Below are 15,243 nucleotides of genomic sequence, written 5' to 3'. Positions count from 1 at the left end.
TCAGTCTGTCAACAACAATGGCGGATAGCCGTATCGTAGTCGTTTTGCGCAGTCTCCTTAGCTTGCTTATGCCTTTGCAGCAAGATATTTTGCTTGTTTATTCCCACGTTCAACAAGCGGTGTTGTACTTTAATCACCCGCCATTGTCACTTCTCATGTGTTCGCCTTTTCTATGTTGTTTTGATATATGCAAAGCCATGTTTGTTCTGTAGATTGCAACAAAGTTAGAAAAAAAAGTGTTTGTCTTCTTCGCTGATTCTTCTTCTACACTTTCCGTTAACTTCCTGTGGCTGCGCTACAGCACCACTCCAGACTTGGCATATTCATTACAGTTGTTAAACGTCCTTAGCGTCTTCTTTTGGAAACACGCAAGTCTTGAAATGCTTCTGTATGTACGAGATTTGTTTGACGAACGAAGCCGGCTTTGCTTCCATCTAGACAGGGCCTAAATAGAAGCCAACTGACAAGACAACGAGAGACAACTGGACAAGACACAAGTGGCTGGGGGAGATGATTGGATGACACAAGGGAACAGGTTGACGATCACAGGTGAAAACAAAACCTAACGAGCAAGACAGAACACAAAGCCAAAACAACAAATCTAAGCATGATACACAAATCATAACACTCAGGAGAAATCAATTATCCTTAACTTTAGAGTTATGGGACAATCAATATATCAAACAGATATTTTAACATGCCATGTCGTAGATTATTTGTGATTAAATTGAGACTAAGCAAATTGCAAACAAATTAAAATAGATTGCTGAGATCATATTAAGTTAAGTATTTAGAAATGGGGAGTGCTGTGCTTGATGAAAATTAGTCTCTTAAAGCTCTTGTCTTGTCCTTTTTGACCCCCCACACCACCACCATCCCTCCTGCGGTACCACTCCCTTCCTCCACTGTCTTTCAATCTACTAAAACACTTGGTTCAACTAGAATGGAGCAGCAGGGATATGATGGAGTGTTTCACGCCTATGTCCAATCTCTCTCTGTCTCTCTCCCTCTCTCTCTCTCTCTCTCTCTCTCTCTCTCTCCCCCTCTCATCAATTCCAAGGCTACCCATCCAATAGCAGACACAGAGAAAGAAAGCCAAAGACCAGAAGTACTCCACGAAATGGAAAGCTTGCAGACCATCATTCGAACACTTCAATCTATTTGCTGTTTTTTCCCCTTGCGCAGCATATTCTCTTATCCTTTTGTTTCTTATGCTCATCTCTGAAGGTTGTCCTTAGAATATTAGGGAAAATGTGTTAAGCCTCTTTTTTTCCTTTTCTTTCTTTTTTTTTTATTTTAACGTCGCCAAGGTACTGCCTGGTACTGGTAATCATCTAAACCAGCCAACCTCAACTAGCGGCCCGCGAGATCAAAACGTCTGGCCCTCAAGACTAGCCCCCGTGCCGACAGTTAGACATCAAACAAGTAGATAAATTGTCACAAATAACACAATGGGCCAACTTGCCTCCTCTCTCGTATTTGTGATATTGTGATCAAACCATGTGATCATCGCTGCCATTCGGGCCACTGGAGCTAGCAGTAGCTAAAAACTATAAAAGCTATAAGCTAACTAAATGCTATGTTAATAAATAAATTACCTTAAAATTGATATAAAGATCTTTGCAAACGCTACTATTCCAACTCCTATTCGCTAAGGAGGTGTGTAAAGAGGCGTATACAAGACTGAACTGGTGGGTGGCAGAGCGTTACTTTACAAAAGTAATTAGTTAGTTATTCATTATTCACTCAAAAAAGTAACTGAGTTAGTAATTGAATTACTTCATCATAAAAGTAACTCGTAAGCAGGCAAATTAACTATTTTCACTATTTGAAAATAATGGCTTTATATCAAATAATTTGGATTTTGTTTTGTTTTGTTTTAGCAATTTTCAAAAGACATTTGAATTGAGTAGAACTGCCAGGTAAGGTAATCCTACATAAACTTCAGTTTTTTTTGGAAAATGTGGATCAAGGAGTATTTACCACAACTCCAGGAGCGGCAGAAATGGATAAAAGTCAAGCGGAACTTTGTCCCAGGGGACATAGGTGCTTATAGTGGCTCATTCTGCCCCTCGGAATTCCTGGGTAATTGGGAAAACCATAGAAACCATCCCAGACAAAAAGGGTTTTGTCCGGCAGGTTCAAGTCGATACCCGGACTAACACTCTCTCCAAGGTCTGTCTACCTAAGGAGTTTGAACCATTTTGAAATCTGTTTTGGCTAAACTGAATTCACTTGAAAGGAACTCTTGCACACTTTATATACCTCTGGACATTAATAATGGACGGCTAAAGAAAAAAAGAAAACAAAGAAAAAGGCAAATAAAACAAATGTTATTATTTTTCTAGATATTTATTGAATTTTCATATTTGTGTAATGTGTTTTAAATTATTACATACATACAGTTACATACAGTAACTGTAATAATTAGGGGCCGGAATGTTGGTGCCAAGTCTGTGGCACACACTATGCATGTATATAGAGTCATTGCATTGAAAGTATTTTCTTGTTGGTTAATTGGTAAATGGGATGCTTGTTACACGATGTTGGTGTAAGCACAGGTAGTAAAATCAGCCGTTTCTTGGCGGAAGGGTTTCTTTGAACTGTCAGAGAATGAACAAGGAGTAGGATCTCCTTTTTGCTGACCGCACGCACAAGTGAATGTTGACCCTTAGAATGCACATTGAACAAACTAATTGAACGTACTGTATTGGACATCTTACAACCATTACCAAGTTTGCTTTTAATGTCAAATAAAACTGACAAAGCTGCTGCCTTTTGGTGGCATCAAAGTTGTGGACGCGTGGACAACCGGCACGTCTGGCAAGGTACAGATTCATGTCCAATGGGTTGCAAGAGGAGGAAATCAAATTTGTGTTGATTCTGTCATCACAAACCTGCCAGCAACGAAAAAGAAGCTAAAAGAAATATGAACGATCCAAGGCAATAATCCCATTCTCCTGCATCTCAAGAAGTTGTGTGTCAAGGAGTGACCTTCTATTGAAAGAATATGTCAGCCCTATCTGCCATCCTCAGGTGAGCTTACTGTTCACAACAGTCTGCTACTATATGGCTGCAGGATCCTAATTCCAGCTTCACTTCAAGCAAACATGCACTCCAAGCTTCACGAGGGACACCTAATAATAATAATAAGAAGAATAAGAATAAATAAATGCAGGGAGAGCACTAAACAGTCGGTGCATTGGCCAGGTTTCAGCAAAGAGCTGACTAAACTGTTTGAGGCATGTGATGTGTCTGCCCAGGAGAGTACAAACCCCAGAGAAACAATGTTGTCTACTGAGTTCTCATCAAGACCATAGTCCATTGGGGGCAGATCCGTTTCAGATAGACAATAAGCATTATCTGGTCATTGTGGACTATTTCTCAAGATTCTTCGACGTGGCCAAGCTAACATCTACAACATCAGAGGAAGTGATAAAACAATTCAAGTCTATCTTTGGACTTAGATTCTTTTTTTTCTCCTCCTTTTTGAGAGGGCTATTTGATGTGTTAATGGTTACCAAAGAGTACACAGAAAAATGTTTGCTGATTATTGAAGCACTTATACCAAAAGGAGTTACAAATTTTTACATGCAGAAATAAAGTGTTCCACAGCTAAACAATTGGATAATATTTTAGTTTACATACTTGCACTATATAATACATATAAATAGTGTTGTTTTACTTTTAATTATATTGCCTATGTGTGCATATGTTGCATGTTCCCAAGGAAGTTACTTTCTTAAGAAAGTAGGATGTAGTATTAGGTCACTTATGAAAGTAGGAATCTTGCGTAAGGAATCATATTGCTGGGGGATAAATAAAATATGGCAACGTGTATCGTTCCTACATGTTACCTCCAATAGTTAAACTAAACTAGAGCCATCCAAACTCGACATAACAGATGAATCAGTGGTTTCAGTTTGTACACAAGTACCATAGTCACGTTTACATGTATAAATACTGTGTATGCAAAAACAGGACCAAAATGGACAATTCATTAGTCTACACAAGCGCACACACTCACAGTTAATTACATTAACATGCTAACTAAGGAGCAAAATGTCTCTTTGCTGAATTGAGCGCAATGAAGTAGAGCAAGTATAAGACATTCACATGTACAAAGATGACCTCTGATTTTTTTTTTCCTTTGCACCAAAAGATACATTCACAAGAATGAAGAAGAATATTAAAGTGATTAGTTTAAATTAAGTGAAAATGGTATCCATTATTTCTAAACATAAATCCTCACAGAAAATGCATGGATATTTTCCCCCTTTGTTTTAGAATGGATGGATTACAAAAAGAGAAACAAATGACACTGGTTACATGGTTAAGTGTTTACTGGAAATGGGTGGATTGATTTTACATTAAAGTGGCACAATCCATACTTAGTTATTTTTAATTCATAGTTTATAAAGACACATGTGGGATGCACAACACAAAAACCTACTGTATGTTGAATAGTAGTAACCATGGGTACTATGATTGTGCAACAATAGAGGATTCAGGGCTATAAATAGTTTAAACATTTTAAAATTTAAACTTTTGATTGACATGAGCAAGTTGGTAATAGTAGTTATCACAACTGCTACTCAGTCAGGAGATGCCTTGTGTCACTTTTCGACACCGATGCTACACGAAACACATGGGTCCCTATCATTCAGTTCATCACCAAACTGCCAAATTACACGTAATTATTGAATTATATTTTAATTAATTACACTTCATAAGTCTACAAGTACAGACCGCTTTCAAAAAAATTAGGACATCCTCGAAAAGTTTTGAATAGTTTCCATAATTCCATTCCCAAAAGTCAAATCTTCAGAGATTATAGATAGATTCAGGGCCTACAATTTAAGAAGACCAGCCGCCCTTCCCAGTGCAGAGGAAACACTGGAGCTAAAAATTAAAAGACAACCAAATAAAAACTGTTAAAAGCTAGAGAAAAAAAGAAAGAATAAAAGGCTAAAAGCAAAGATAAAAGACAACATAATAAATGGAAGATGAAACTATGTAAAGAAATAAAAGGGGTAAAAAATAAATAAATAAAAAAGATCATTCAAATGCCAAACTAAAAGGATGTGTCTTGAGCCTCTTAAAAATATCAATAGTCTCTGCGGAAATGGGCTCTATTTCACAAAGCAGGTTTAGTGAAAACTCTGGGTCAAGAAACCCTGAAATATGGGGAAATTCTGCGTGATTTGTGTCATATTTGATACATCCGATCACAATGCTTTAAATTCGTACATTTATAACAGTCAAAAATATAATAATAGACATTTCAAACATATTAGTATTTCCAAAAATCAGAAAGAACATTTCCCACTATTACCAAGTATAGGTCTCTCCTTTCTCAATTAGGGCAATCTTGCAAGGTCGCTGGAAAAGCCATCAACTGGGTGATACTGCCCTATAATGGATTATTTGTGCAATGCATGTATCAGATTATATACGTCCCGGTTTTAATGGGGCAAAAAATATTATACTCATGAAATAGAGGGCTCAAAATGTATTGTATTTAATATGATACATTTGGCGTTATAGGGTTAAATTAATCCAAAATCAATCCAAAGTGAATATAGGATCTGCGTGTTGATACGATAAAAGCAGGTAGGTCAGATTGTTAAAATGGACCAAGACCATTAAGCCATTTAAAAACCTGTAAAAAAAAAAAAAAAGCCATTTAAAAACTAATAAAAACACTTTAAAATCAACCCTTAAACACACATGGAGCCAATGCCGGTGTAATGTGCTCCCAACATTATTAAATAAAATATAATATTGACTAAATATATTGAAAGCTTTCATTCTGTTCAATTTTTTTTTTAAATATATAAACGATGACGTTCTTCAGATTATATGACTTAAAGTACACTAACATGAATATTTAAAATGCGCCACTGTGCACTAGCAACAAAAACCTAACTTTTTTTGGGGCACGCTTATTTTCCGTTTCACCTTCTCAGAACCTACTACAGTTTGTTTTGACTTCCTTTATGTTAATCCTAACTCATCTCACATGGGCATATATTAACATTATGATTACATCCATCCATTCATTATCGTAGGGTCGTAGGCCTGCTGGAGCCTATCCCAGCTGTATTAGGCAGGGTACACTCTGAACTGGTTAGGGTTAGGGTTATCACAGTATATGTAAAATGTTACTGAAGCAGTTACCAGATGAGTAATGCATTATGTACCTTAGTACCTGTATGTATTCATTATTTATTAACGCAAGCTGTAAATAGAAGTTATCTTGACGGGATCTCTGGTGACATCTGGTGGACATTAATATGACAACAGTCATACAATTCTAATATTCATGTCCCATGCAGGGTAGAGTTTGTAAGTTATCTACATTACCTCTCGGACTGAACCCGATCTAGATTTGTTGTGTCCGTATTACATATATGCTGTTAGCTACTTTGACCAGTTACCACAACAATCGACACCTTCAAATTTGATATGCTGGTCATGTCGTAAATTGAAAACACTGTTTACATTAGCTTTGTGTTGTATCTTTGCTTCCTGCCTGTTTTCTCCACTTTCTTTTTTTTTTGGGGGGGGGGGGGGACAAGTCCCTATAAAGACAGTCAATTCAATTTCACTCATGCAGTAATCACCAAACAGCCAAGTTACACTTCGTTATTTAATTACACTGAACAATCGTCCTGTGTTTTTTCTTTTTTAAGACAAAAAAGGTTGTACTTTACCTTGACTAGTTTCTGCCACGGCTGCCGCCTAGCACTGAAGTGTGCAAATATATTGCAAATGTAATTGACACATTGTCACATAAAAATACTGTAGCCTCATCCCCCATGCTGACAACTTCAATGAACAGTCTTCAATCAGAAGCTAACGCCACAAATACTACACTCACTACAATACAACCACAATATCTGTTACGTTTGCTTCCAATTCTACAAAAAAAAAACCACACACACACACACACAAAAACGCTTGTACAGGTTATACTGTAGAGTAAGTGACAGAAATGGAGGATACGTTTTTTAAATCGTTTATCGTCACATATTTTTGATACCACAAAAAGGCCTTCGAACAGTGGTGTACGTGCACTTTTCATATTCACTGTCAATAGCACATAAGATACAATAGAAGTTATTGATCCTTCATTTCAAGAGTAAACACGAGGGGATCTAACACAAAAATCCCTCACTCTATGCCTGTTGAGTGCCATCAACGCTACTTTGTTTTGCTTGGTTATTTCTTGCAACGTCCCTGCCTTTGATGGAAATGCAGCTAGTAATTTCCAATTAACAAAACTTGTACTTTTTTTTTTAAATTTAGCTCAAACTATATTTTGAAATGAAAAAATGATAGTGAAATCTAAACAACTGCAAAAATATGTTTGTAAACATTTATTTGTCAAACAAATAATAAAGACTGCCAATCTTTTTGTAAATCTCTTATTTTTCTTAAAAAATATTCAACATAGTTAGACCACAACAAAAATGCCATTTTCTAAACTAGAGACTAAGGCCTGACAATAAATGTTGCCTCTTTTTTTTTATAAATAATTTGGTGTCACAATCACTGTAAGGACAACTTACTGGTTATAAATATGTTTGGTAAAATACAGTATCAACAGAAGTATGAAAATACCAAAGTGCTGTATTTGACATAGTGGTACCAAAATGTTTTCAAATATATACATTAAATCCATTAAAAAAATAAAAAAGTGGCGGCAATAGTGGCAACTGGGTAAACAGGCAACATGTTATGTGTGGGTCCTCAGGAGTGTCTGGTCAGCTTCCAGGTGATAAAACTTCCTATAGCAAGACCACCACAGAAGATGATGACGAGGATATAGAGCTGGGAGTTCAATCCCACGGTCCGCATGGAGGATGTTGCCAACTCTGAGAAACTGTTGATCTGTTGGCAGAAACAAAACCATTTTTAACCACAGTACAAACATCATTGTTTGAACACCACATCAAAACTGATGGGACTCATCATGGCACATTGTGAAGTTATGCAATCACATCACTGATGTGATAATGGAATCAAATTGTGAAACCAGTTAAGGTTAACAATTCTACTTCCCTGTGCTGCCCTCTGTATCTTCCCACGAGTTTCACAGTACTTAAGGAGTGGCAACATTGAGACGGTATTTTGACTAATATTGCGTTCATGGAATATGAGAGAAGCAGCAAAATCGTTTTTATCAATATTAGAAGGTGGCCATTTTGCCACTTGCTGTCGAGTGAAAATGACATCACAGTTGGTCAAGTCTCAAGTAACAACCAATTACAGCTCAGCTTCAGAAAACAGATGAACTGTGATTGGTCGTTGCCTGAGCCTCGAGCAACTGTGGTGTCATCTTAAGTCGACAGTAAGTGGCAAAACGGCCACCCTCTGAGATGGATAAAAATGGCTGGATTTTGCTGCTTAACTAATTTCCCACAAATGTAGTATTAAACAGAATGTCTAGTGAGGTCACAAATAAGATATTATTGTTAAGAAATGTTTAAGGTTGACTTCTCCTTTAAAATTGGGATTCACCGGAGTGTACCAGAGGCTAGCCTCCTTTCGGGTGAGGGGACGGGTCCTGACTGCTGTTTGTGCCTAAACATTAAACAGCAGTTCAGAGTACCCATCATTTTTGGAGTTCTAAGGGGGGGTGCTGGAGAGAGCTCCCCTTTGGGGACTCCATTGTTCTGTTCCATTGGTGGGCCTTCAATGCTCACGTGGGCAATGACAGTGACACCTGGAAAGGGAATGATTGGGAGGAATGGCCCCACAATCACAACCCGAGTTGTTGTTCCGTTATTACAGTAGATTCTTTGCTAAGCTCATCACAGACTCTCCATAATAAACACCATGTTCATGCATAACCGTAAGGGTGTCCAGACATGCATTTGACACCAGGACACCCTAGGCCGCAGTACAATGATCAACTTTGTGGTAGTGTCATGGGACTTGTGTCTGCATGTCTTGGACACTTGGGGGAAGAGTGAGGTGGACGTGTGCACCAATCACCACCTGGTGGTGTGTTGGCTCCGTTGGCGGTGCAAGATGTCAGTTCGACCTGGCAGGCCCAATTGTATTATGAGGAACTGCTGGGAACATCTGACAGAATCAAGCCAAATCGGTAGATACCAAACAAAAGTGTGTAATGTTTGCTATGTGAATGAATGTTTCTACATTACATTACATGAACACACCCATCCACCGTGTTCCCGAATCCAGCTGAGTAGGTTATTTCGAAAGAAATCCACTGTCCAACTCAGGATCTCCTTCACTGACTGTGGCAGATGAGCCTCCACCATCTGGTGGACACAGAGAGAAAGACAAACAAACCATTACCAATATTGACCAATCAATTTGAGCAATTTAGCTTTTTTAATTGACTAAATCAATAAAAATATCCAGAAATGAATAATTTATGAGATATTATTAAACTCAAAAATATTTTTTAACCTCACTTTTATATCATGATATATACCGTTACCATGAAGGGATGCAATTGATATGAATTTTGGCCAATAGCGCTAGGGACGGACTGGGCTTTTTTTTTTTTCTTGAGAAAAAAAAGAAAAGAAAAGGGACGGCGACTGGGCTCCAAATTCAGCCCGGGAATTTGAGTTGGAGAGGCCCTCGATGCGCACGAAACAAATGTCAATTTATTTTCCTCCTGCCGCGTTCCAACGTTCCAAGTACAAAACAATAAGTGGTGACAGTGAATTTAGGTCTCATCATTTTTTGTGGTATAAACTGAAGAGAATCTTATGACGTTGACCTTCAAAGCACTTTAGGATGCCATGTTGATGCCTTACTAAACTTGGTAAAAAAAAATACACAAAAAATAAAATAAAAATAAAAATAAATAAAAAAAGGACAGCAAGAAAAAAGTTCCTATTTTAAACAGGGGACAGTAAAAATGTGGGGGGCTGAAAAAAAATGCAGACCCACCTTGAGTGCTAGTTTCCCCGCAACATAGAAGAGCACAGCTATTCTCTCCCAGGTAATGCCCTGTTCAAAGACTTTGTCGGCCACTTTCTTGAATTTCTCCCACTTGGATCCATCCACACAGGCTACACTATCAATTGCACTGTTACGCAAAGGTAAAAAAAACAAGGTGGTGATGATGTAGGAAAAAAAAAAAAAATACATTTTTCCAATTCCATAGGCATTTCATAGCATGAAAAAGAGAAGAAACTTACTCTTGAAACTCCTTGTCATCTTTGACCCTGTCACCAATGATTCGGATCATTTTGCCCAACTGGGTGACAATCTTCTGCTCCTGAGCACTTTTTACTTCCACAGCCAGAGGAGTGAGAGGAGGGATATCATCTGAGGGCACATCCTTTAGTTCTTCCTCGATAACCCTGGAGAAAGAACAGGACTACAGCTGGTGAGAATTTAGACCACTCGAGTTATTTTGTAGGTTGTAGTCTATCTACTGAGTGGCGCAGCCTTTGTAGTGTGTGCGCATGTAGCGAATGCTGTCATTTCGTCTGATTTCATTACAGACTGAAAAACGTTGAGAAGAGTTTTGTAAACCATTATAATGCTCGCAATTTTTGGGCGGAAAATATTCCAAATTTGATGGCGACAAGAAAAGCTGTTTGACTGAATAAAAATGATGTGCGAGTGTCTGGCAATCATCTTTGCAACGTTTTTCAATCTTGAACGAAACCTGGCTAAATACTGCAGTACCAACACTCACTACATGCACACACCTTTACAAGCCTGCGCCACTCAGTGAGATACCACCCTTATTATGGCAGACAGGGCAAACTGGACAATATGGATAGATGCATACATGACTACATAACTATTTTATGCATCACTTTTACATTAACTCTTTGACTGCCAGACGTTTTCAGAAAAGGGATGCCGTGGGTGCCAGCCAATTTAAGCATTTTGACTGATCTTTCAAGGTCCACAGAAAATTTTGTGTTTGGACTATGGAAACACACATACTACCAAATGAAAGATTGGACTCTCATCTTTCATCAGAAAAAAAAGTTTGTTTCTACCTTATTCTGTTTTTCAGTAATCAACAATAGAAAATGGTTAGTTTCACCCAAATGCTCTGTTTTGAAAAAATGGAGAAATCAAGCTTTTTGTGAAACGATATTATTTCATGCACTCTAGTGAATTTGACACCTTTTTTTTCCCATGAATGATGCCACAAACACCTAAACAGTGCTTTACTTCTGTAAAACACTACCACCAACAATGAAAAAGTGTTTTTTGATAGCAAAATACTTTTATTTACATTCAACAGTGTAACAATTTGACAAAACAATTTGGCAAACTATTTACAAATGTGTGCAACCGTGGTACTATTTACAATTGTGTGGATGTTTCAAATACAGTTTTTCTTTTTGTAACACTCCCCTGTGTGCAAGGAGACGCAGCAGGATTTGCACAACAAATTAGTTTCACTGCGATGGCCCCTTAGCGTGCAGACGCTACACTTTCTTGCTGGCTTTTTTTTCCGGGGAATAGCAAGTATATACTGCAGTGTGTGTTTGGCCATGTTGCCATCAAGTCTACTCTCAGATCATGATACGGTGACGTTACGGTGGTGTTACGTCTGGCTTCCTCATGTCCTTCTGTTCCTATACCGAGTGGTAAGAGATGTTCTGATCCATCGTATCCACTCCATTCATGGTGGCATCGTAGTCCAGAACCAGTGTCTTCTCCGTGATCAGACTGTACCCACTCCTCCGATGAATATGCATTGGACTCGTCTTCCGATTGAACGTCCGCCTGAGCGTGCTCGGTTATGCTCCGCGTTTTCCGGCGTTAGCATCGCTAGCCGGTGAGGCTTTATGACATGATCATAGCCGCCGCATCAACGCTTCCAACTTCGGCGTCAACCTCGGAGTCACCATCATCATCATCGTCGTCATCAATGTGCTCTTTAGCATTGGTCGATGCTTTTTGTCTTTGAAAAAAATGCTCAAGCGTGAGCTGCTTGCAACCGGTCGCCATTATGGCTTCCTCAGCCATTGTCCCCTCAACACTCTAGCTCTGCCTCACGTCTTCTACTGATGCCTACCCAATCTTGTCCAAAGAGAGTCATCGCTGCCATCTAGGGGCCAAAAATAGGCATTATACTAACTAGATCTGCTTGATACTTTCAGCACAGCTGGCCAAGGCTTTCTCCACCCGTTTCCAAAAAATTAAATAAAAAACTTGGTGAACATCTTTTAACGTCTTTGGCGCTCCTCCGTAGGATTTTACTAAACGTTATTTAACGTTTTTGGCAGTCAAAGAGTTAAAAAAAAAATCCTCAAAGAAATAAAAAAGACATACACAAAAGAAGCACAAAAAAACAAATTGTGGCTAGAAGATAAGTAGACAGACATTTATACCATTCTTAGGCCGTGGCAGTTTTAAATAATATAAGTATAATATAATATAAAATAATGAATAATATTGACTGCACATGTGAAATGGTATACGTTGAGAGCTGTCAAAATGAATCGATTAAACAACAATAACAATCAAGTAAAAAAAAAAATCTTAATCAAATCGGACCAATGTACCTTATTTCACAGTGTCCAGGAGTATCTGCCTCACACATAGTGGGCAATTGTTATATAGTACCAGATATGGGAAAAGTACTGACATTCTCTACTTGAGGGAAAGTACAATTACTTGTGTAAAAAACAACTTTAGTCAAAGTAAAAGTACTCACTCAAATAATTACTCAAGTAAAAGTAAAACAAAAAAGTACGGACTACGGACTCTGAAATATAATTGAGTAGAAGTAAGTAAAAGTATTTTTACCAGATGTTTCCTCCGAGATCAATTTGAAAGATATTAGCTAATGGAGCAAACATGGGTATACATCAGCCAATTGACTCTCTGACTTGCTATCAAGTACGAATTAAACTCTGTTGTGGCGGCGCGCATTGTTCTAGCCTAGCCAATTGCACGACATGTGATCACGTGTTGTAGAGCCAATCACAAGCTGGGAAAAGTACAGATACTCATGTTAAAATGTAACGGATAAAAGTACAAAGTAGTCTAAAAAATAAATACTCAGGAAAGTAGAAAGTACTGAAAAAAACTACTAAAATAAAGTATTTGTACTTTGTTACTTCCCATCTCTGTACAGTACTACTGTACGTGAATGTTGAACAACATGAAATATTATTTTAACCCTTTCTACTAGCCGCAAAGCTAAAAACAGGCATGAAAATTCACTGAAAGGTGAGGAATTTTCATGCCTGTGATTAAGACTTTTTGAGAAAGGGCTCATTGGCCACTGTAGAGTGTTGAGAAGAGGATGCGAATGATTATCCAAGATGGAGAGAAATTTGCTCAGTGATCTCTGAGCAAAAGTCTCCGTCATTTTCAGTCCTTTGATGATTTTTGTTTTCGTCAATGGCACTGACGCTGCTCCCCCTGGCCAGCAGACAACAGCTTTATCATAAGGTGATGGCACGTGCCACTACAGAATGGAATATCTTGCTGCATACATCAAAGAATCTGAGCTCAGTGTTGCCAACTCCCCAGTAAGGAAAGTAGCTATTTGCTGTCCTAAAAGTAGCTAGAAGTCACTAAATGACCTCATTGCACAATTTGCATAATTGGCAAATTGCATGTAATAGTAATGGATGCTGTAGGAGAGACGAATAATGTCGTGGGAGAGCCAAAAGGTGAGTTAAAAAAAAACTTAAAGAACACCAGAAAAAGTCGCTAGATTTGCCACTAGTCGCTTTTGACAAAAAAAGTTGCCATATTTAGCGAGAAAGTTATCAAGATGGCATCACTGTCTGAGCTTCCTCAGGAAGAGTGATTTGTGTAGGGGGTGTGCACTCAACTACACTGCTGTGAACATGTATTTACCCATTTCCTGATTTCCGATGTATGTTTTTGCAGTCATCACATTCATTTCAGATTATCAAACCAATTTAAACCGTTACAGAAAAGACAACAAGTAAACAAGGTAATTCATTTAGAGGGGGAAATTCTAACCTGCATAAGTTTCCTGATGCACTGTCCTATACTAAAATACAGAAAGATTTGGTTGAATCTACAGACACCTCATTAAGTACAAGTATAGACGAAAAAAAAGGCATACGACAAATGATCTAGGTTATAAAATTTAATAATACCTATGGGTGTAGTTTTTAGATTAATCTGCAACTAGTACAAATATTTCTCTCAATGGCCTGTAAGAGCACGTCGTCAATAAAAACTGACACTAAAACTGTTGTGTTAACATTCATTGATCTAAAATCACAAATTTCATCTTCGGATTTTCTTTATCACCCCTACATAAAGTTACAACAAAATACTACGTTTTATCATGGCAGATGTTTTTGTTTTGCGTGGTAAGTGAGAAAATAATATAATCATTGCCGTGCAATCAACATTGGATGCAGTGTACAAGCTTTTCTCGAGTGGGAAAAAAAATTAATGAACAGGAAGAGAGGAACTTACTCCTTAATTAGGGCTTCTCCGATCCTTTCATCTGTGGAGGAATTCAGCATATTTAATTGGGTAGGCAAAGGTTCGAAAAAATATTATTTTATCTAACAGCGCTGTTATTCTAGTTGGATTGCGGACAACGTTACCAATTAGAAATAATTAAACTTTACATAGTACTGTCTATCGACATTCAACAGTTTCTCTTTCGATGTCAATCTTACCTGATAGACCATTTCCTTCGCACGCCATCGTATTAAAAGAAAACGAAAGTAACCGTTTTCTATCGACGTCTCGTTACTTGGTACACTGACACCAAAGACGACGGCAGTCAACCAAGTTTTTTTTCTGTGGAGCAGTCAGTCACCAAGTTCTCTATTTCTTCCTTTATAGTTATAGGTGGTTGACGAATAAACGCGGAACAACCTCTACTGCCATCTTGAGGACTCAAGTATCCATTGCTAAATGGTTTTTGGGTCAGTTGTTTTTAAGCATTTACGTTCGTTTTCTGGATCGAAGCATCATAAACTGTAGCTGTAGTGGGAATTATTCCTAAATATTATTTAAAATAATTAACCCTAACCCTTATGCTGTTCATGTATTCCTTGTAATTGTTAAAACATTTTGTATTATCACAGTCAAATTTAAGATGAAGTTGTGTCTCCTAACATACAATCTACCTGTGACTCGAAGGTATATTTTTATTTCTATCCAAATACCCGATTATTCGCTAGAATTTTCAATAGGATATCCAAATGCCAAAATATTCAAGAGCTGCAGCCCTAATAATGTTAATTTTGAGTTGCTTTGAGGCACGCTCACACA

At 37.9% G+C, this 15,243-nt stretch overlaps 1 protein-coding gene across 1 annotated transcript; it reads right to left on the bottom strand.

Moving 5' to 3' along the window:
- Positions 1-7,367: 7,367 nt before the first annotated feature.
- On the bottom strand, positions 7,368-14,809 carry LOC144043875 (apoptosis regulator BAX-like). Its single transcript, XM_077557943.1, has 6 exons — positions 14,643-14,809; positions 14,434-14,464; positions 10,188-10,352; positions 9,937-10,075; positions 9,189-9,293; positions 7,368-7,896 (listed from the first exon to the last, which is right to left on the bottom strand). The coding sequence occupies exons 1-6, from the start codon at positions 14,668-14,670 to the stop codon at positions 7,756-7,758; spliced, it is 609 nt and encodes a 202-aa protein (XP_077414069.1). The 5' UTR covers positions 14,671-14,809; the 3' UTR covers positions 7,368-7,755.
- Positions 14,810-15,243: the final 434 nt, after the last annotated feature.

Source organism: Vanacampus margaritifer, chromosome 2 (genome assembly GCF_051991255.1).
Source record: "Vanacampus margaritifer isolate UIUO_Vmar chromosome 2, RoL_Vmar_1.0, whole genome shotgun sequence".
In the NCBI taxonomy this organism is placed as follows: domain Eukaryota; kingdom Metazoa; phylum Chordata; class Actinopteri; order Syngnathiformes; family Syngnathidae; genus Vanacampus; species Vanacampus margaritifer.
Note: the sequence above shows the minus strand (reverse complement) of the source record. Positions and strands in the feature narration are given on the sequence as shown.

What these genes read in the sequence shown, in the direction of transcription:
- LOC144043875 (XM_077557943.1), bottom strand. Translation starts at nt 14,670, where the DNA reads ATGGCGTGCGAAGGAAATGGTCTATCAG. An exon ending in GGAGAAGCCCTAATTAAGGA is followed by an intron (nt 10,353 to 14,433) that starts GTAAGTTCCTCT and finishes TTCTTTCTCCAG; the next exon opens with GGTTATCGAGGAAGAACTAA. An exon ending in TTCGGGAACACGGTGGATGG is followed by an intron (nt 7,897 to 9,188) that starts GTGTGTTCATGT and finishes TTCTGCCAACAG; the next exon opens with ATCAACAGTTTCTCAGAGTT.